This window comes from Pseudopipra pipra, chromosome 3 (genome assembly GCF_036250125.1).
Source record: "Pseudopipra pipra isolate bDixPip1 chromosome 3, bDixPip1.hap1, whole genome shotgun sequence".
NCBI lineage: Eukaryota > Metazoa > Chordata > Aves > Passeriformes > Pipridae > Pseudopipra > Pseudopipra pipra.
In genome coordinates this window covers 50497275-50519858 of record NC_087551.1, presented here as the reverse complement: position 1 = coordinate 50519858, position 22584 = coordinate 50497275, and the positions used below count along the sequence as shown (strand labels likewise).

Sequence of the window (22584 nt, the reverse complement as noted above, 5' to 3'; positions counted from 1 at the left end):
ACAGCTTCATGGAGAAGTCATGTAAAAACACCAACATACAACTTTCACCTTTTTAGGGCTTAAATAAAGTGCAGTTATTTCAAAATTTATCTTCTGGAAAAGGTATCTTGAAATGAATAGTTTCCATAATGTCTTGCACTAGCATGAACTTGTGTCAAAGCAATCCTTCTCTGCACACAAGGCAGCAGGTAACTCTGGGATGGTCCAATTACCTTCCTCAAGGATGGGCTGCAAAGAGGAGTGAGCTGAGGTACTGCCTGCTTGGGACTACATGGTATTGCCAGCCTCCATAATCAAGGAGTTTTTCTTCCTGCTTTTGTCTGTAGTGCCTCTCTCCTAGCCTTCACCCTATGTTTTGGTCACGTTTTCAACCTTTTCTTTAGAATTAGGAGAGAAAAAAGGAAAGTGAGTTGATACAGGGCATTTCTATACTGATGCACCTATGTCACCCATACAGTTATTTCAGTCACAATAGTGCTGGCATAGCTGAACTGGTACAAGGTAGAGCAGACTTCAGTTAGAAACTTTGGCTTCACGAAGCCTTTTCCCTTTCTCACAGACTACTAACTAAGCTGCCTCTCTCCAACAAGCTGAACTAAAATTTTTGCCAGTTTCCTTTTTTATTACTGCTCTCTGGTTTATCTTAGACACAAAACAAACAATACAGAGAAGTGATGTAATCAACTTCCCTGGAAGTGTTGAAAAAACTTGTGGATGCAGCACTCGGGGCCATGGTTTAGTGGTGGACTTGGTAGTCTACGTTAACAGTTGAACTTGATGATCTTAGAGGACTTTTCCAATCTTAACAAATCTATGATTCTATGAGATAAATATCTTCATTTCAAGACTGCATCTTTGGCTGGTCTGGCCTTCAATGGGACATGTGTGTGGGGATACAAGATGCCCAGTGGTTCAAGGTTAACAGTAAAATAATGCACATTGGCACCACTCCTCATTAATTACCCTTTCTGGAGCTGTGATTTCAACAGTAGAAATTTCAGCTTCTGAAGTGATGTATCCAGGTCACGTCATTGTAAAATTACAACTGAGTCCTCTGGGAATTGTTTAGTAAGCTGTTGCAGACCAGCAAATGGCTAAAAGATAACACTATAAACCCTTGTATTTCTGTATTTCACTCTCCTGTAAATCTCCTAGAATATTTTAGGCTGTATTTCTGTCAGTCATTCATGCATGCTAAACAATGAGCGTTTTTTTTTTCCCATGCTTTTCATTCTCCTGAGGATATCAAAGTAGTTTAATACATGAATTCACAATGAATAGCACTAACATGGATACAAATTGTGCCTGGGTCTGTATAGTATCCCCAAATTAAGTAAAGGAAATACTAACTATGTTTTCATCTATGTAATGCAAAACTACAGCTGGAAACAAGTAAGACAGAAAGCACTAACAGCAGCTAAACTCTGCATTAATTAAAATCACCTGATTCCAGACACCCTGTATTTTAAGACTTTGTTCAAAGGTTTGGCTCAGGATCTCTCTGAACCTCTGATTAATATTTCAATATAATTCAGAGATGTAAATGATGCACATTATATAGAGTAATAGAAAAGCTAATCACAAAGTATTACAATAAATTTTCCACAAATAGTAGAACAGCTGATACGGCTCTTTGGAAAGTATTAAATCAACAGACGCGATGTGTAGAAAAGATACATCCTCAAAATTGGATGAGATCACAGATTTGGCTGAGATAGTTAAGCTCACATGAAATCCTGGGTCTCGACTTCTTAGGAAGGTTATTATGCAAAAGATGTTGCAATGCATTCAGCACTGCATATTCAGCTTCTTGTATGAATACACTTATCAAGAGAATTATGGGTGATTCCAGCTGTCCTGTGGAAATGGCTGTTGCAGAGAGTAACTCTGCATAATGTTAGGAATGTCCATATAGAAACTGAAATACATTAGGTATAATAAAAAATAAATTCCTTGGCAGTATATATCGTGTATACAATCTACAGGACATAAAAATCAATGTAACCGAAACTTAAAACATGGCTGCCCTGTTCCAGATGTGAAATTCTACATAATCACCATCAAAGAGGGAGCTGTGGATATCATCATGTTTGAGGCTTTGAATCTACACAGTTTAACTTGATAATCTGTGATTCAGAAGATAAGTGCAAACTGGTACTAATAAGGTACTATTTTCAGAAAACAAAGCTGCAAAATGAGAGAATAAAGAAGGGAGTGATTTACTGGTAAAGAGCCACTTGAGCCACAGGTTAGAAAGACATAAGCAAACATTTTGCACTGTAGTATGGCAAATGAAACCTAAGGCATATAGAACCAGAAGCAGAGGATACTCACAGGGAAGGAGCAATTCTGGCAAGGACATGCTTGCTTTCACACATTATCAGCATTGTGTGAGATGTTACAGGCCAGAATAATCCTAGTTTCCCTTTCTCTGAGAAGCAGGAGCAGAAAGGAGCAAAGACCTGGCACAGCACTGATGTGACCATGCACAGAGTCCATTTTCAGCAAAGCGTTAACAAAGTTCAATACAAAATGATGAAAAAAAAAAGAACTAGAAGGAAAAAAAATAGAGAAGGCTGAGACTTGACTGCACGACAATGTGTAAGAAATTACACATCAAAGCTTACATGGGAAAAATTTGCTGAGTCTTTATATAGTGGACAAATGTACTCTGAGATCCAAGGAAAAGGAGTCAATTGGACTTCTCAGAAAAATTAAGAGGAAGAATAACTCACAATTTGCAATCTAATAGAAAAATTCAGTACTGGAAGAATTTACCAAGAGCAGCAGATTCTCCATTACTGGTGATTTTTAATCAAGACTTATATTTTCTATCTGAAAGATGAATGTTTTAGGTTCAAACCTAATGAGTCTGTATCATGACTTACACAAGGATAAGAAAGACTCAAACTGACTTAGGACTGTCACAGTCCATCTTTTTGCCTAAAGCTATGTAATTGCCACTAGCAGCTGTGAAATCCTCAAGTACAATCTATTCTGTTGCTTTGCTGTCCTAGTTGTTCAAACCTTTTCCTAATGTCTGATCTAGAACTCTGTGATGCAATTCAAGACACCGTTTTGTTACTGTTACTGATGAAGAACCCTTTATCTCTGCAGAACCTCTTTAATAAAAAGTCAGAAGTCTTATCACAGTCCCGTTTCCCAGTCTTTTCTATTTGTTTTTCTTTTCCTGCCCTTTTAGGTAAATTTTTTGTATCTCTGATCATTTGCTTTATTCTCTTTTGTACCCCTCTAGAGTAATCATTATTACTTCTTAAATTACTTTCTTAAATTAAGTTACTCCCAGACTGGTAATCTACAGTGTGAACATGAGCATGGAAGCCAAACAACAGTAAAAAAAAAGGATAATTGAGGTGTTATGCCTGATCCCACCTTCAGTAACTACATTTCAAGCAATCACCTCCATTCTGAGAATATCATATTACCAGCTGAATGAAAGATAAAAAGTCCATTATGCAAAGAACACAGGAAATCTAGGGAAACAAATTTTAAATCAAATAATCTTAAAATCTGTGGAAAAACTCACCATAAAGCAATGCTTTTTAAAAAATAACCCCCCAAAAAACCTTCTTAGACCATACAAAGGTCAAACTGCACATTAGATTCGTGCTTAGCCTTCCATCAAATCACAGTTGAAAAGCATCATTACACACTCACACCATTAAAAAAATGTAGTATAAAAAAGTAAAAAAAAGATGTAGGAGGGATTACAGCACCATGTGGCCATTCATTAAATGTGTACTTTACAAGGCAGACCTCACATGATGGTAGAAAGTGTTTCATGAAGTGTTAGCAAAAAGTATAGATTATAATGAACACACATAAAGACACAGTGTTAAGGCCATGCACATAAGTTTAGCTGACTTTTGCCTACTATTAAGAGCTTACCCAGAGGGTAAAAAATTTTTTTTGTTAACCATGTTTTTAATGACATTTCCCTATGTATATATGGGGTTTTTTTTTAAAGGAGAACAAAACCACATCATGAAACTACTTCAGTAGATAATCTTAGGCTGCAATCATTGTTTCAAGATGTTGATTCAAGGAGGCACTCAAAGGGCCCAACCCCTCCCACAGCTGAGCTGTATAGAATCAGTAATGGAGCTGACTGAACCACAGCTCTTTATACAAAGTATACCTGCGTTAGCATTCAAAGAGTCATGGACATTTAGCATCTTGTTATGTCAGCTCCATGCATTTGCCCAACACACTATTTGCAAATGCTAGTGGAGCATGGTTAACAAACATAATAGGCATGTTCTGTGGGATTACTTGTTCCAGAGAAAGGAAGAAACAAAAACCCTCAAGTTATTAAAAAATCTGAGTGTTCTGACAAATATCCCATGACATTTTCTTAAGACAATGAAAACACCATCACAGAATCACTTGGGTTTTACTGACCTCTAGTCAGCCTAAAAGAAAAAAAAAAGAAAGAATTTCTACTTCCAAATCAGTGGACCAAAGACATGTACATAGGTTAAGTCATGGCAAAACAAGATACTTATTTGCAAAAAAAAAAATACCGCAAATATATCATCCAACCCTTAAAAACAATTAACAAGCTCACATGCAAGGCTTCCAAACAGCATGCTGCCAGCACGGAGTGTGCTTGGGCTTCCAAACTTGCAGCTTATTCACATGACAAAGTTAATTCATCGATTTACCTCCTTTTTGTTTGTTAGCTATGGACACATTTTATAAGAACAAGGAATGCTGTAATGTCAAAGTGCTGTGTTAAAATAAAATTTTTAGAGCTGCTTCCGCATGGAAAAAAACACAGAACCAATGACTAACAAAAAAACCCCAACAACATTCAGAAACTAAGTTTAGTTTTGGGCTTATCCAGACTGAATTTGTCTTTATCCATCCGTGCCTTCATATAGCATGTGATTTATTGCTACCTTTAAGTCAGAATTCAGGTCAGAGTTGAAGGAAAATGGCCAAACTGACCAGCACTGCTGCATGTGACACTGTTTGCTGCTACAGCAGCTCAATTTATTCATTTTTATTAGTTAGTGTTGGCCATTGTGTCTGTGTAAAAAAGTAATAAAAAAATTAATCAGTAATGCTGATACAGACTACCAAAAAAAGCTTTTTCAAGAAAAACAAGAACTTTAGACATTAACTCTGCTAATGAAGAACAGAAAACTGGAAATATTTCTTATGTTGATTCCAGGGACTAAAGGCAAGTCCCTTCCCAAGCAAAGGACCCAGTAGATCTTTCCCTCCTTCCCAAAAGTTGTCCCCCCCCCCACCTCTCACACTGAGCAAGAAGGACACAGAAGAGCTGGGGCTGTCATCCAAGAAGGGCAGAGGGAGGTGACTGCTGGCTGTGGCTCAGCCAAAGGTCCAGCAGCTCTGTTTTGCATGGCTGTCCCTTCAGCAGGTATACCTACAGCAGTGTGGTTGTCTCAGAGTCTTCTACTGGCCTTCTCAATTTGTTTTGAAACTGGCCAACAGGTTCAGAAATTATTTAGAAACTGGGGAGGGGAGGGGGATGGAAAGACATGCAGAACAGCTGGAACTGCTGTATGACTCCTTACTTTAAAAGCTTTGCTAAAAGTGAAGTGCTGTCCCCTCCTCTCAAGCACATGCACATGTATGCAAAATAAACACCACGGATATTAAACTGTAGCTGAAAGGAAGATGAGGGAGCAGCCCAACAGCGCAGAAAGGGCTCACACAGTAATGCTGGGTGATAACTCATTCCAGTTTAGAACAAATAAGATACACTGAACTGAATTATAAGGGCTAATTACAATGTAAGATTAAATAGAGTCTGTGCTTTATCTCTGTATCTCCTTACCACATCACAGGAAATTTTAAAGGAGCTAATCCCCCAGTGGTCTATAACTACTGCAGAAAGTAAAGAATTGACAGCTCCAGTGAAAAATGAAAAAGCCTGTTTCACTCTCTGGGTGGTCTTTTTAATGCTTCTCCCTCCTGTGACTTTACCCTGACCTGATCAGCCAGCTTTTAAGCAAGCAAAAGTCACTTACTAGTTACAGACAGAGGCATGTCATTAGGTTTTTATGCATTCCCCTGCAATGTTCACTTACCCTGAGACAGGAGGGAATGGCCAAGCTTCCCACTCTGCTCGAACTGGGATCTCTAAGTGCACGTTTGGAAGATCAAAATTCACTGTCAGAGGGAGGCATGGTGCCTTCCCGTGACCAAAACGAGAGTTGCACAATTGTTCATATCCCTGACTCATCCTGACCCAAAACCACAGCCTTGCCATCTCTGCATTCCTGCAAATGTTCTTTCCACTTCTCTGAAACCTGTGACACTTGGAGCACACACCAAGCATCTTGACTCAAGAGCACACACCAAGCCCAATGACTCTTAGAGTAACTTAATTCAGCAGAAGATTACTGAGAGGTCACGTGGAGCTTTTCCACAAACTTGAAGCTTCTTCCTGATCATTTTTTCTCAGGCTAAATAACTAGATGACAAGTGCCATTTATAATAAAGAACAGAGAACAAACTGCAGCTATTCTGAAATAGCTTTTTATGTCTCTGCAGGTTATTCCACTTCTTCACAGCTCCTGCACTGCAACTCTGTACCACCTGGATCTACCAATAACCCCTGGAATCTCAGCAAATATATCAACATATAAATCTTTACCAGCTCAGAGACATTCTTCAATATATACTTCTGTTAACATTTTGGATGTTTTTCCCAGCAACGTTAGTACGTAAACTTCAATTCATAAAGAGACAAAAAAATAAACAGCATCACCTTCCACAAAAGAAACAGTCCTCAAACAGACTGGATGGAGTAGCCAATCTCCAGAAGCACTGGGTTTTCTCCTAAAACTGGCACTAAATGCACTGAAGAGACTGGAACAGAAGCTGTAGAACACTTGGAATAAAAGCTTTTTCTGTGACAAGTGCTATGTAAAAATTCACTAACATCACAGAAATGCAAGAAAGTTTTTTATCTTCTGTTTGAAGTTGAAATTAATTAGATTTATGTCTGTAAAAATTCACATTAGATTTGCTTTAATGTGTCCTTTAAGATTTGTCTTTTTGTCTGCCTCTTTGCACTACTTTGGATTGAGAAAAGATAGTACTGAACCAAAAGATAAAGATGTAGGAGAGTAAGTGAGGATTCATTTACTCAGCTCAACCAACAGGCACTCTTAAAACACTATTTAAAACTGAGAGGAAAACGGCCCTGGCAAGCATTTCAGGTCAGGATAAGATTTTCAAGATTTTAGAACTTTGTTCAGCAAAACTAATGGTGCTTCAGAAACATGCATGTGCTTAAAATCACCACTGAAGGCTTAGCTCACTTCCACTAGAGATTTATTCTGGAAAGAAGATACAACTTTTTTTTTTTCTAGTTGGAAATAATCATAAGTGAATGGTGTGATGCTTCTCTGAATAATCAGAGAGTTTTAAGTGCTGACAAGTTTGTAAGCGGGTACAGTGAGCAAAGGGGGAAAATTCAAGTGATTTACCATTGCTGCTATTCCCACCAGCAAGCTTATTATTCTTACTACTCTTTGGGAAGCTGAGAAGCACAAGGGAGGATGAAGAAAAGGCTGAGGTACTTAATGCCTTCTTGTCCTCAGTCTTTAATAAAAAGACCAGTTTGTTCTTGGGGTACCCTGCCCCTTGAGCTAAAAGACAGGGAGCAGAATGAAGCCCCCAAATCCAAGGGAAAATGGTCAGTGACCAGCTACATCAGTCAGATATACACAAGTGTATTGGGCCAGATGGAATCCACCCAAGGGTACTGAGGGAGCTGGCAGAAATTCTCACTGAGCCACTTTCTATCACTTACCAACTGTACTGGATAACTGGAAAGGTCCCTGTTGACTGGAAGTTATCAAATGTGATGCCCATCTACAAGAAGGGGTGGTGGGAGATTCCAGGGAACCACAGGTCTGTCAGCCTATCTGATGTCAGAGCCAGGGAAGGTTATGGAGCAGATGATCTTGAGTGCCGTCACGCAGCACATGCAGGACAACAACAGGATCAGGCCTAGCCAGCATGGGTTTATGAAAGGCATGTCCTGCTAAGCCAACCTTACCCACTCCTACAGCAAGGTGACCTGCTTAGTGGATGAGGGCAAGGCTGTGGATATTGTTTGCCTGGACTTAGTAAAGCCTTTGATACTGCTTCCAACCGCATTCTCCTGGAGAAACTGGCTGCTCATGGCTTTGACAGGTACACCATTCCATGAGTAAAAAAACTGTCTGCATGTCCAGGCCGAGTGAGTGGTGCTGGATGGAGTTCATCCAGCTGGCAGCCAGTCACAGGTGGTGTTTCCCAGTGCTCAGTGTTGGGGTCAGTCCTGTTTAACAGCTTCAGTAACAATCTGGATGAAGGGATCTAATGCACCATCAGTAAATTTGCAGGTGACACCAAGTTGGGTGGGAGTGTTGATCTGCTGGAGAGTAGGAAGGCTCTGCAGATGGATCCAGGCAGGTTGGATTGCTGAGCTGACATCAATTGTACGTGGTTCAACAATGCAAAGTGCCGGGCCCTGCATTTGCATCACAACAACCCCAGGCACCACTACAGGATGGGGGAAGAGTATCTGGAAAGCTATCTGGGCTAAAAGGACCTGGGGGTGCTGATTGACAGTGTCAGAACACAAGCCAGCAGTGTGCCCAGGTGGCCAAGAAGGCCAGTGGCATCTTGGCCTGTATCAGCAATAGCGTGGCCAGCAGGGCAGTGATCTTACCCTCTACGCAGCAAAGAGGAGGCCGCATGTCAGTTCAGTTTTGGGTCCTCTCCCTACAAGAAAGACACTGAGGTGCCAGAGTGAGTCCAGACAAGGGCAATGGAGCTGGTGAAGGGTCTAGAGAATATGTCATATGAGAAGTGGCTGATGGAGCTGCAGTTGCCTAACCTGGAGAAAAGGAGGCTCAAGGAAGACCTTATTGCTCTCTACAACTATCTGAAACAAGCTTTGTACCCAGGTGGGGGCTGGCCTTTCCTCCCAAGTAACAAGTATCCAGGCAAGAGGAAACAACTTCAAGTTGGGCCAGTGGAGGTTTAGATTGGATATTAGGAATAATTTCTTTATGGAAAGGGTTGTCAGGCATTGTAACAAGCTGCCCAGGGAAGTGGTTGAGTCCACATCCCTGCAGGTATTTAAAAGATGTGTAGATGTGGCACTCAGGGACATGGTTTAGTGGTGCACTTGGCAGTTCTGGGTTAACACTTGGACTTGGTCACCTTAAAGATATTGTCCATTCTAAATGATTCTACATCTCTATTCTAAGCAAAAGCAAAGCTGACTCTCATTTTTCATCACTCTGATTACATTTCTCTGCTTCTCTAGTACCTTGGTGATATGCTTTAAATGGCTTAATGCAATCCCTACAGATCTTGAGAACACTCAAGCAGAGAGGTGCAAGATGAGTGGAAGAGACTTCTTTTGTTCCAAATGTGACCTACCAAAAGAGTAGCAAAGTAACATGTCCTCTAAACCCTACCTGTCTGCCAGCTCAATATATGCAGGCAGAAGAATAAAGTGTTCCGTATCCCTTTCTCTGAAGAAAAGCTTGATTTCAAAGATATAAAATGCTAAACAAGAGAAGTGGACTAATGCCCAGAACTGCTTGCTCCTGCAAAAATTCACAAATTCCAGTAACAGCTCTGCTGCAATGACATATAGAAAGCCTCATACCTTTCCTTGGGAAGGAGCATAGAGTTCACCAAAGTAGGGTTCTTCAATCTTCAAGCTGATCTTTGAGCCCTTCATGGATCTGAAGCTGCCCTAAGCCTGCAGTGAGGAGCCAACCTTGTCTCCTGTGTATTCCTGTGCATCTGTCCTGCTCCCCACTGTGCTGGCTGCTCATGGCAAGTTGTTGTCTAAGGTCTTGAGCTATCAGCCAGAAAACACCACATCAATATTTTGACCTCTATTCTTTTAGAATCAATATTTTGACCTCTATTCTTTTAGGCTGGGGAGTTTTGCATGACTTTTATGTTGAGCTGGCAGAAAAGCTGGGGCAAACAGGAAGAACAGTATTCCATAGACAATATGAGTTCAGCTATCCACTAGAGATAGTCTGTAAAGGAATAGTTTAAATAAACCAAGCAAAACTAGAACACTTTCACGGTACTGTAATATTTATAATGTGCATTTAAATCACATCTTGAAATTTCTGCTAAGTTGATACTTGACACTTCATTTCCTAATGAAATCAGCTTAAAAAAAGCACACTAGAATTAAGGAACCAAGAAAATAGTCAACATGGTACTTCAGTGTTAGGTATAACACTGACAATAAATTTTGAAACTTGAGACTACAACTTCCAGAAAAGTTTAATTTATCAACAAACACCAAGAAATGCTAAACCATTAGTAAGCAATATTGATGTGATTCAATGCTGTCCAATTTAAAAGACTCATCAGCCTTTTCGCTACTCTATACCTACTACTTAAACCAAGCACACTCTCAACAAAACAAAAGATATGTTTTTCAGGTTTGCAAAGAACAGCCAAAAAGGAAGCTTCAAATAATCTGTACATCTTACATAACTTTCATGTATTTTCACAAATTTGTATTGGAAGAAATATGTAAATACATTGTAGATACATCACATATATACTACAGAGGAAACATGATACCTATGTGGCAAGGATGTACCACAGGTATAGAAAATGGGATCTATAGGGAGGAGCAAGAGGTAAGAATATTCATCTTTTTATGATGTACCAAAGGTTGAGTACGATCTCTAAAAAATCAGTCTAATCAAGAAATATCCCTTTGACCCTCAGGTGTGGCTACTTGTTTGATCTTGCAGTTTGAAGAGAAAAGAGATCATTTACCAAAGATGTGAAGTCCTAATGATTTTTATTCTTTAAAGATAATACATTAGAAACAAAATTCTCATGGAATCAGAAGAGAGAACACATAATATCAAAGTTTTAACTCTTCTTGTTTCTATGTAAAAAAATTATGCCCACAGTTATGTTCTATATCAAGTGAATTTCCAATTGCTCAAAATATTTTATTTTCTCAGAAAACGAAGCTAAACACCTTCCTCCCCCCACCCCCAATTTTATCATTTCTTACTACACTGGCTACCGAAGCCTGAGGCCAGGTACTCACATTACCACATAAACAAAATGCTGGAAAGTTAGGCAAGCTCTTGCAAAGATCTGCAATAAATTCATACTTCTACAGAATTTTCTTTAATTTAAGCGCAAGGAATCCAACCTGCTGGCACAGAGGGCATGGTTCCTGAATATGATTTCCAGATTAAATTTACAGCCTGGGCAATAACCACCTGCAGTCAGCTTTAACCTCTGTGGCTAAATGCTAACTGGCATCACTCATTCAAGTCCTTCCAAAGATTCCTCAGAAGTTTCATCCAAATTCAATTTTCTTCACATTCCGTGCTATAAATGTCTCTAGAGTCTTGTTGCATACTTTTAAATAGTTGCCAGAAGAAACTGCACTCCCACGATACAGAGCATAATCTGTTTGCATGGTTTATAAATACTTTCATAGCCTGTGAAATTGGGACTATTTTGTCAGAACAAAATTAAATTGGTAAAATTGCTGGAGAGTCATTCCAGGTACAAAATGAATGAATTCAGTGCAGTTTTCAATCTCATATTAGTATCTGGCTATATAAAGATGAAGTGTTAAAAAAAGTGTCCTGCCACTTTTAAAACACAAGTGCACAGTTTAAAGACCCAAGTTACCATCTCTTGCATGTTGACTGCAAACATTGTAAATTATAATTGTCTCAGAGGCAAAAGCATATATTAGCATCCTGGGTTTTCACAAACATACTGTACATAACACTGTATTGTTTATGTGTTACAGGGAAAATGTTCTATGTATTACAAATAATAGAAATCAATGAAAAAGATTTTTGTCTGAAAAAATGCCTTACCTTGAGAAGTTGAGGAAATGAACATGTCTAGTGAATAAATAGGGCTGCTCAGCAGTGCTTATGTTTTTAATCAATTCCATCTAAAAAGAATTAACAAATCAAATTTTCTGTGTTATGTCAATGCATATTTTGAGACAAATATAAAAATTTAAAACAGCATATGATAATACAACTTTTAAGTCTGAATTACTCAGGACCTCCTTCCCTACTATCCTTCCAAAACACTGTCATCAAGATAGCACAAGTACATTTTTATGTCTAAGCAAGAAAGCAGAATGCTGTCTGCAGCTTAACTATCATGGAGCTTAGGTACTTCCAAAGGTGAGTATAAATTTAAGGAAAGCCATAAACTAAAGGAAAAATCTAAACTCTGCCTAAATCTGCACCAGAGCTTTGCAAGTGGCAGCTGCCCTCTTGAAAACCCTAGCTCTATTCACATTAATGCCAAAAATGTTAAATATCTGAAACTGTAACAGAAAGTGGGAGCTGAGCCAATGACCATTTTCATATAACAATAAAACCTGCCAACTTAGCCAAAACACCGACTGATTTGCCTGTTTAAATACAGAAATCAGCACTTGCTATTCTTTTTGCTATTACAGCAAACTAGGAGCACAAATTAAATGGGCACTTCCAGAAACATGTTGCTAAATTTTAGGTCAAGCACAGTCACATAATTTAAATTTTTTAAAAATAAATGAATAATTTAAATGTTCAGATCATTGACATGGAATAATGTAAACAGCACCATGGATATGAATATCTATGCAGATATGAATATCTAAGCAGAGCTCTAGCTATGATTTACAGGAAACTGAAACTGTCTAGTGAAGCATCATGCTAGAGAGTCAACGTTTCAGTTAATTTTGCTTCCTTCTTATTAATTTCCTAAGATTTATTTTTGGATTTTCTGTTCTGCGTTCAAATGCAGGCTATTTTATGGACACTGAACACAAATGCATTTGAAATGACAGGTTTATTGATTTTACAACCTGGGTAGTAGAAAGCAATTAATAAGCTGGGAAAAAAAAGAGATAAGACAGTGTGAACCAAATATTCTGGTTGGGATAATATTAATTTATGTACTAAATTTAAACACCATTAAGGAGACATTAATTAAAAAATGTATTTCTTAAAACTTGAATGCTATAGCTGACATAAACAAAATATGAAAAATATGGAGTCCAGCCTGTTATATGGTCGAGATAAAGTGACTGGCATGTAATGAGTTACTAGAATCAAAAAGAGCATAGTAAAAAATTACATCCATGCCATAACAAATATTAAATTACATTTAAGGACAACAATTTTCATTTTTTCCCCCTTTATTTCCCGGTTTCAATACGCTGATATTTTACACTGTGTGTCACATCTTACTGGTTCTCATTCATCTTTCATTCTCCACCTTTTCGTAGAACACATACCTGTCTTCTTTCAGACAACACAAGCTACAGCCATTTAACTTCTAGCATTAAATAAAATGTGCACACACTAATATGCTTTTCCCTATTTTTCCACTGCTTTCAACAGTTTTATACATATACGTGTATGATGAGCTCTGTACAAAACAGTTCAGCTTGCCCATCTTCTTATGATGGAGCTTTTCCTGTCAAAGTAGTTAGAGTACATCAAGGCATATTAGGTATAGATCTTGTACATCAAGGCGTATTAGGTCTGAGAAAGTATATCAAGGTATATTATATGTGAGAAAGGCTGTAAACCCAAAGAAATGGAACATAAAGAAGATAAGATGAAAACAAATAAAGACAATATAAAGGGAAAAGAGAAACAAGAGAATATGGAGAGAAGATGTACAACTAAAAAAAGAAGAGGCAGTGTGGTGGTGGGAAACAGTTTTCCCCCTGAAGTTATAAAATGGTAAAACCCCAGGGGGTGGTAACCCTTGAGGTTTTACCCAATGAGCGCTTCTGCAAAATATAAACATATCACAAGCAGACCAGAAGAGAAGGTAGTTGTAGTTGTTGTTGAAGAGGTGGCCGTGTTGTAGAGCCATGAGGAGAAAGGGCAGGAGCCCCCCTGGGGGGCTCTGGCCCGCCCCCCAGCCCCAGCTGGGGGGCTACAGGGACTTGAAACAGCATAAGGCTGGGCTAAGTGCCTGTAGCTAGAAAGCTAAGGAAGTTTCCTCCACCGTCAGCAGCAGCAGCGGCGGCAAAAACAACACTGGCCGGAGAAAGTGGCAGAGAACCAAGAGATAAAAGAGAAGCAGCAACAAGCATGCAGCCGAGCAGGAAGACACAGAGTTGTCTGAGAGAGCCGAGAGAGAGCCAGCAGCAGAGAGAGAACTAGGCTCTACACAGAGAGAGAGATAAAGTTGGGGTAAGAACTGAACAAAACTCCTCGGAGACCTCTCCTAGAGAGAGGAGGATGATGGACTCTTGAAAGAGTCTTGGAGTGCTACAGCACTGCAGAAAGGAGCTGAAAAGCTCAGAGAAAGAATGTGGAGGGGGTGACTTTGGCCCCCCTCGCCGTTGCTGCCAAGCTAAGCTAGCAGCCTGAGATCAGAGCACAGAAGCTCTGATAGAACTCTTGAGGCAAAGGCCTTCAACTGAAAGCTGCCCGAGATGTTCTGACTCAGGGGTGAATCCCCTGAGGAAGGGATCTTTATGGGGGTCTTACACCCCATGATATGACGTGGTGAAGCGAGTTTTGTCCCTGCTACGCATTCCATGGAAGAGAAGACCCTCGCTTGGAGACAACGGGCCGAGGGGCTTGGATACCCCCTCGTGTGTACTGGCAGAGATCCAGCTACAGCTGCTGCATGGAAGAGAGAGACAGAGAGACCTGGTGCCCTAGAGACATTGCTGCTCTGAGAGTGGAAAAGATCTTTTCCTTCTTCCCTCCTGGACTTTTATTTGGAGGGGAGAAGAGATTTGATCCATTGTAAATACTTTTATGTCATGGTACAGATAACTAAGATTGTATATAATGTATTGTAGTATTTGTTTGTACAGTCATTGTGATATATAATCCCTTCCCCCCATTCTGAGTCTCGTGTGGTGTCTGGAAAATCCATCTCACACTGGGTTGAGATGTGGGAGGGGGGCTTGGACTAGGGAATTGGATTATGGGGTTCTCAAACCATGACAGGCAGGGAAGGAATAGTGCCCCTGCTTTAGTTAGTCATTTATGGACTCTGGACTGTTTAAGTACAAACAGGTCTTTACACAGCTTCTTCAGTACAATATAAATGCTATGGGCAAGAAATTCATAAACCTGAAGAGCAAAGCTTGTCCAGATCAGAATTAGAAAGCTCAGGAAGCTTTGCAATAATTTGCACAAAGGAATCAAGTATTGTTTATTGATGCTCTGAAGAGACAAAGACTTTCCTAGCAAACCCAACATGCTTACATTTCTTTAAGACTGGTAACTCTGCCAAAAAATTTTATTTATTCATCTTGCAGAATCAAACATGAGGAGACTCTAGAGGTTGTGTATCAGATGCCTCAATCAGATTTTTAATTTTTTTTTTTCTCAGACAAGTTACAGGAGAAGTGAAATTCTCAGAACTGTATGAAGCTTTATGTTATATTTGTCATTTATCTGTGTTACTCTATCTGCATGAAGTAAGGAAGATGGCAGAAGGAAGTTACTGATATGGGATAAAAACTCTGTTCGTGCAACTATGGTTATCACTGTAATTCCATCTTGGAATAAATGAAAAAACATCATTAGAGTATAATTACGGAGATATAAAGATACTATACCCATACTAAGTAATCCCACTAAGTTTAAAAAGACAGGTAGCTTTAGTATAATACTGCTAAATGAATTAAAAGGAAGTATATGTGCATTATAAAGTACCACACAAGCCTCCCTTGGCCCTCAGCTTACGCCAGGCAGATTCACATTACATCACCACTATGTTTTGCACTGTATTTCATCTGATGTCAGTGCAATGCACACATCAACCTGCTGCTGGACAAGCACAGGCATTTCGGCCTCAGGAGCAAAGGGAGGCCGGAAAGATGCACAGAGAGCAGGACAGCATCTGGCTCCTGGCTTTTTTTTAATCTCCTGCTACCAAACTCAGTCTCTTGAACTATGATACTACTTTACTCCAAAGTAGATACAGATTTTTGTTTTGACTTAAAGTACCTTCATATTTAGATATTTAATGATCAACTGGACTTGTAAGCAGATGTGGATAAAGCTGCAATGTGCATAAGACCAAACAAGCAAAACTCGTTCTTTTAAAAACCCTGCCAAAAGGGTAAGTAAGGCTCAACTGAAACAACACACAAATGTCAGGAGGGAAAAATAAATAACTGTAATGGCTCATGGCCACATGCAAATTGTGGCCATATTTCCCATGGGCCTCTCTCACTCTCTGATCCCGCTGTGCTGAAATCGCTTCAGTCTAACAAACCAACTGTATTGCTCAGGAATACCTAGTGATCTTCCAATGTATCCCAGAAGAGTAAGGTCTCTAATGGTTTTGGTTGGTTGGTTGGTTTTGGTTGCTAGATTTTTTTTGTTTGGTTTGATATTTTTTTTTTTTTGGTGAGGGGGTGGGGCTTTTTTGTTTTGTCTTGTGGGATTTTTTTTTTAATTTATGAGTGCAGAAGACCCACAGAGAGGAACAGTGAGCAGAGGATGAGAGCTGAGGAAAACAAGTATTTTGGATGGAATGAGTGGTGAAGAAGAGTTATGTACAAGTAGGCATGATCTAGGGTCATCCTATGTTTGAAAAAAAATTAATAGGAACAAGCAGCACAAGATAAACGACCATGGCAAACACAGCTGGGGGAGAGATGAACTAGAACACATCCTTGAACACATGGCTTGAGGGAGAAGCTGTAGAAATATAAAGAGAAGTCTGAAAGGAGCACACACCTTCTAGGATAAGGGTCCTTAAAGAGCTATTTCTCTCTCACTGCTGCCTAGAGCTCTCCTGCAGGAGTCAGGCAGTTTCAGTGAAACAGCACTGAAAAATACACTAATTTGCTCTCAAAATTAACTAAATTGCACCACAGAGTTAATGCTGCTAAAGAAGGATTCAGGGAGAGGGAAATGACAGGACATGGAGAGCATGCGCGGAAGCGAAACAAAGTAGTGGATGCGCTGTGCTCCCCAAGGAAAGGGGAGCATGCACACTGCATGACTGGAGTTTGCAGAGATGTTAGGCCACAGCAAGCAGTTGCCAAGACCTCTGTGGTGTGGTCAACACATCTGCTGTCATTCCACTCACCCCCCTCAAACACCGACTAATTTTAAGGAACAGAGTCTTTCCTTATAATAACACCTTTCTACCACTGTGACTGCTTGCTTAATCTTTTATTCTAATATTTTTCTCCTTAATTTGTATTCTGCACTAACTTTTAACCAGGCCCTTTAAAGAAGACAAGATTCACAGAGGCAATCCTGTAAATCACAAGATAGTTTTGAATCTTAAAGCCCACCTGAGCAAGAACACCAAGAGGCAATACTCTAAGAGGAAAGGTTTTTCCTTAGTCTACTGTCCTACACTACCACTGTAGGATCTCAGTTGGCCATATAAAAGAAATCAAACTGTAATTGCTCAGCAACATCCGAGTACTTGTAATGGGCCGGTGCTGCATTGCAAGTAACACTCCAGTAGATGGCACCGTGAAGTGACTGCAAGAGGGCTGGAGGGGGCCCTCCCCAAGAGGGAAGAAACGTGGAGGATGGATTTTCTCGAGCCAAAGCATTGTTTCTGCACAAAAACTCAACTCCAGCCTTTGAGAGAGGACACTTTTCCCTCTTCTGGAAATGGCCAGCCCCTGCGCTGACTGCTCAGAGCAGTCTTGTTTAGTTTGAGATTTGCAGTAAGTAAATTCAACTAGGGACAAAAAGAAAATCAGATAATAATCCCACCCAGACAACAGCCAAAATGTTACTACATTTTTTTAAGATGTTGTATTTCACTGGGAGAATTCAAGGTCAAAATGGGATTTTCCAAGTGAGGTCTCCGGGATCACACTATAGTCCCCACTAATATTGACACAAAGAGGACAAAAACATTTCTCTATATCAGTCTTTCTTGGGAGTTCTTTACCCTCTTCCAATGCTTTCAGTCTCTACTGAAGGCATGTAGGACTCAGGAAGCACAAGTATCTACAGGAATTTTGGTATATCACTTTCATCGTACTCATTTCCACAAACAACTCACAACTCTCAGGAATGAGACTAGACCTTTATTTTCAGCTCTCAAAAGTTTGGAATGGTTTCAAGAATTTCTTCACCTCCCCAGGCTGGTATGACCAATTTTCTGTCTTGAAAAGCATATAAGAAAAATTAGTGATGAATTTTTAACGTGTTAAACTGGAATTACATACCATTTTGGCTGCATGGCCATAACATTGGGTGGTAGAAGGAAACAATACGAGGATAAACTACCAATTACTCCCATATGTGACTGGTATTTGTATATCTATAAGTATACTCATTCTTACTTCCCGAATGCAAGAAAATGGGAGTGGGAGACAAAGTCATGGAAGGGGAAGATTTCATTTTGCAGCAGTTCATGTGGAGTTTTAAAGCCACAACAATTAGATTAACTTTAATACTACATATTATTTTCTGTATTTAATTTACTTGGAAGTACTATAGCAAATGGTAAGGCACATACTAACTCATCTGTTTCCAGACCTCACTCCCTTATGCCCACAGATGTTCAAAGGCTGCATTTCTAATTGCTGGCAGACACACATAATTTGGGAAAATTTCTTAGTAGGAAGGAGACTGGAAAAGGCAATGAGAATATGGATTCCAGTTATGTGCAATCCCCACAGTCATTAAGAACACCTACATGCTTAACTTTATTTAACAACAGCGGACTGCATAAACTAAATATTTACAGAAAGGTCTTGGCTGGATCAGGGCTTTAATCAAACACAGGACAGACAAATGACAGAAGGAAGAGAGACATATCATCTCAAGCGAGAAGCCCATGCTCACGCTGGAAGCCTTCAGCCCAGCCCAGCTCTCTTTTTTCTTGTTCCAATGCCTGGAGCCGGAGATCATCCATTCTTTCAACTTCCTCTTGTGTACACCACATTAAAGGTGAAAAAAGTAATTTATTTTTTTTTATATTCTACTCTTAAAAATTGAGAAGACAACTAAAAATGCCTGAACAACAGATCCGTTACCATCTTCAGGCGTGTTTCCTGGTGATCAAAGGCACTTCTCAGCAAAAGTACTCATTAAATTATGAATCTATTGTAACTACATAAATAAACCATAAATGAAAATAAAGAGACTCAAGTTATAGTAGGGCAGTCTATAGAGTAAATCATCAGCTCTGTAGCAATACTTCCACCACATTTACTGTCTAGTAAGCTAAGAGCTCAGGGAGTGCAAAAGGTAATGCAGATAGTTATCCTTTGTCAGTGTATAGGTAAAAAGTAAGTCTGGGCCTCTCTGGAATCTCCACATGCTGGACCAAAGCACAGAAGACTGCTAAGATGTGATCTTGTGTCATGTTTTAACAAAGGACAGTATACCTACCAGAGAAAGACAGAGAACAGAACTGAAAGGAAGAAGCTGATAAGGGTGAAAGCTGGTGATTATTAATACCTGAAAGGTTTCTGAGTTTTATGATGTCTCCCAATTAGTAAAGGAAATTGGTGAAAGATATAGACAGACAAAACCCAAACAACCCAAAACACAAAAGCAGTCATACCCAACCAGACAGCCTCTATAGTACAGGATAGTTTGACTCCTTTCTGATGGAACCATTTTGCAAATGTGGCTCTGTGGCGCTGCTGGTAGGATACACAGAGGAAATCTGCAGCAGCCACAGCCCATGCCTTCCCTTGGCCACAAGCAGGGGCAGTGAGGGGACACTGTCCTCCCCTACATCCTTTCACTGGCATCTAACATGCAACTGTGTATAGAAGCCACCTTTGGGCTGGTGCGGCAGCCCTGGCCAGCTGGTCCCCACCTTGGGCTCAACTTGACTGTCATGTGGTGTTAGGTCAGCTGGCTACTGGTAGGACCCCAATGGACACCCTGAAAGGGAGGAAGGTGGGACCTGCAGGAGCAATATCAGCTCCTAAATTTTCATTTCCTAAACTGCTGCATCTAAAATAAAACATTTATGCTCATAAGCAGGCTACAAATAAATGAGCCCAAATCACAGCACAATGCCACTGGCAGGCCCACATCCGTATTTTGATCATCACACACATCCTTTGGTGGTTTGCAGGCTGCCATTCCTAGGAGTGACACAGGCATTTATTGCAGCTTTACCTGATCAGCAGCTCAAAATAGCAGCAGTGGCCAATGTGTGCGGCATCTGACCACACACATACACTTTGGAGTCTGTGGTTTTTTTGCATTACTTGTATCAATATCTGCTTATGGGAGTGATACTTACAGAAGGCATATGGTTACTCTGAATAGAAGAAAATTTAAATAACTGGATCTTTTATAGCATCAAAGCTGCAAAAAAAATGCTTTCTACAACTTTAAGGGAACATGAAAAACATGAAAAAGTGTGCCTGGATAAAGAGGAATAATGTGCTATTTTCACTTCCTGTAGTGAGGGTTGTGCGATAACATGAAAAAGGCAGATAAGCAAGAAGCTGAGATAGGATCAAGGGCATGTCAGATTATAGCAACATGGGTTAGCATGGCATGGGGAAATAATTTTTTGAAGCAACTGCTTACTAAAAGTGAGTTAAGAAAGTCATCAAAAAAGACCCTTTTGGCTATTATTTACTCCTGCTCTGCTTAAGGAGACCCAAGCTAGGTCTGAATAGGCTGGTCTGATTATATGATAAATGGCTGTGCCCTGCAGATACATTAACACGTATCCCAGATGCTGTTAGCACTTAACTTCACTGGTACTAACCTTTCTTGCCTTGTTGGTAGTCTAACTGCTGCGCTGACTAAATTCAAAGCTGGCTCATCGAAAGTTAGTTTTTCTGGTTAGCTTCCACATCATGTTGTTCTTGGCTCTACCATCCACTTCTCCTATTAAATGAAGTCACTTAGAGAATGATGAATTCTGGATAATCACTCAGGTCAAAGTAGCAATGCATCTTTTCAATAGGACTTCTGCTAGCATATGCCTTTGCTTCTCAGTTTCATAAACATAATAGGAAAAACTGATCTAAGAGGAGCAGGAGTAACTTACCTGTTCATTTTTGGTCAGTCTTGTTTTGTTATGAATGTCAGATGTAACCAGATTGAATCCATGTTTCTCTGATAAAATTCTCAAAAGCAAAACCACAGTTCGACTCCCACATTTTCCCACTCTGTTGTAGACCACCTGACTGGGGAAAGGAAGTACCTAAATAAAGATTGAAAAAAATGGAGTCAGTATATTGACATTTTTGTTTCCATGTACCTTGAGTAACACGATGTTTTGACCTGAAGTCAACAGACACATACAGGAGAATTCCTAGGGCCCTGTCCAGGTCAGAAGCATTCACTTCGTCTAACAAGCCAACAGCTCTTCAGAATAGAAACAACATGGCTCAGGAGATGGCAAGGTGAGATTTCCCCTTCATGATCCAGTTAAATGTAACAGATTGGCAGCTACTCCAGGAACACCATGCAACTGCTGACAATAGGCTTAAGCTTGCTGCTTGTAATATCAATGCAAATAGTCAGCTATAGTTGACTATCTCCCATAAAAAGAATGGAGTGAATCTGTGCCACAGTTTAGCAACTCAAAGTGAAGTTGACATAATGCAAGAGGAATGCCTGTATTGCAAAACTTCAGCTTAAAAAGAACCCCAAACAACCACCAGTTGTACAAAGCTAAAATGAATCAACTATTTCAATTTCAAATATAAACATGAATCTTCCATAGAGACTCAGAGAACAAATCATGCCACTGGCTAGGTATATACTTATGGAATGAAAAATGCCAGTGCCACAGGTGGCCTGAGGCCAACTGGCACAGTCTGATCACCTCCACACAGGTAAGGTACACTAAAACTCAAAACACAACAGTTACATCCAGCCTGGACACTGGGAATGTTCTCCTGCCCACATGAACTCTTGCACCATGCTCTCCTCCCTGGGAAAGCAGAACAAGCAAGTAGTAATTCACTGTCTCAAAATACATTGGATGCAGCCTTATTTTATTCCTGGATGATGACCATGGGCTGTTTTTTCACCAAAATGCATTCTGAAATGACACTATCACACTAGACAAGTATTTGATGTATAGCATATAGCAGCAGCATCTGATAGTATAGGCCAAGAGGAAACTGTTTTCAAGCTTCTTAAAGCCAGGAGCTCACAGTTTCATCCATAGCAGTGCATATATGGCACTTAAGAAAAAAGATCATTTTTCTATTAAGACAATGGCACAAAATGTTTCCTGACACAGGGCCTGCACCCGGGTTCCAGACAACTTGTGTTCAGTGCAAGGAACAGCCAAAGTGGTGGTGTGTCTCAATCTGTAGTTACTTCTGCTCTTGATGCAATCACATTCTCCCAGCAGAAGAATTTATGACATAAAACCAGTCAGATGAAAGCATACGGCACTTCTCAGGGTATTCAAACAGCTAATAGATCTTCATCAGGGAAGCAAAATGATTCCTCAGGGAACCCTTCAGACTACTTACAAAGAGTACAGCTAACTAGAAAGAAAAAAGAAAAGAACCTTGTATTCTGTTATTTTTAGTAGGACTTTACTGGCACTTTGCTGTCAATGTTGTATTTCATGACCAAATGAACATTGCTGTTGTTA

At 39.8% G+C, this 22584-nt stretch overlaps 1 protein-coding gene across 1 annotated transcript in view; it reads right to left on the bottom strand.

Annotated features, from left to right (window-relative positions):
* UST (uronyl 2-sulfotransferase) overlaps window positions 1–22584 on the bottom strand; it is a 156429-nt gene that overhangs the window by 60060 nt on the left and 73785 nt on the right. Inside the window, exons 3-4 of the mRNA XM_064649081.1 lie at window positions 21016–21171; window positions 11895–11974 (exon numbers count right to left, since the gene is read on the bottom strand). Coding sequence (XP_064505151.1) covers window positions 11895–11974; window positions 21016–21171 — 236 coding nt within the window. The remainder of the gene's footprint in view (window positions 1–11894; window positions 11975–21015; window positions 21172–22584) is intronic.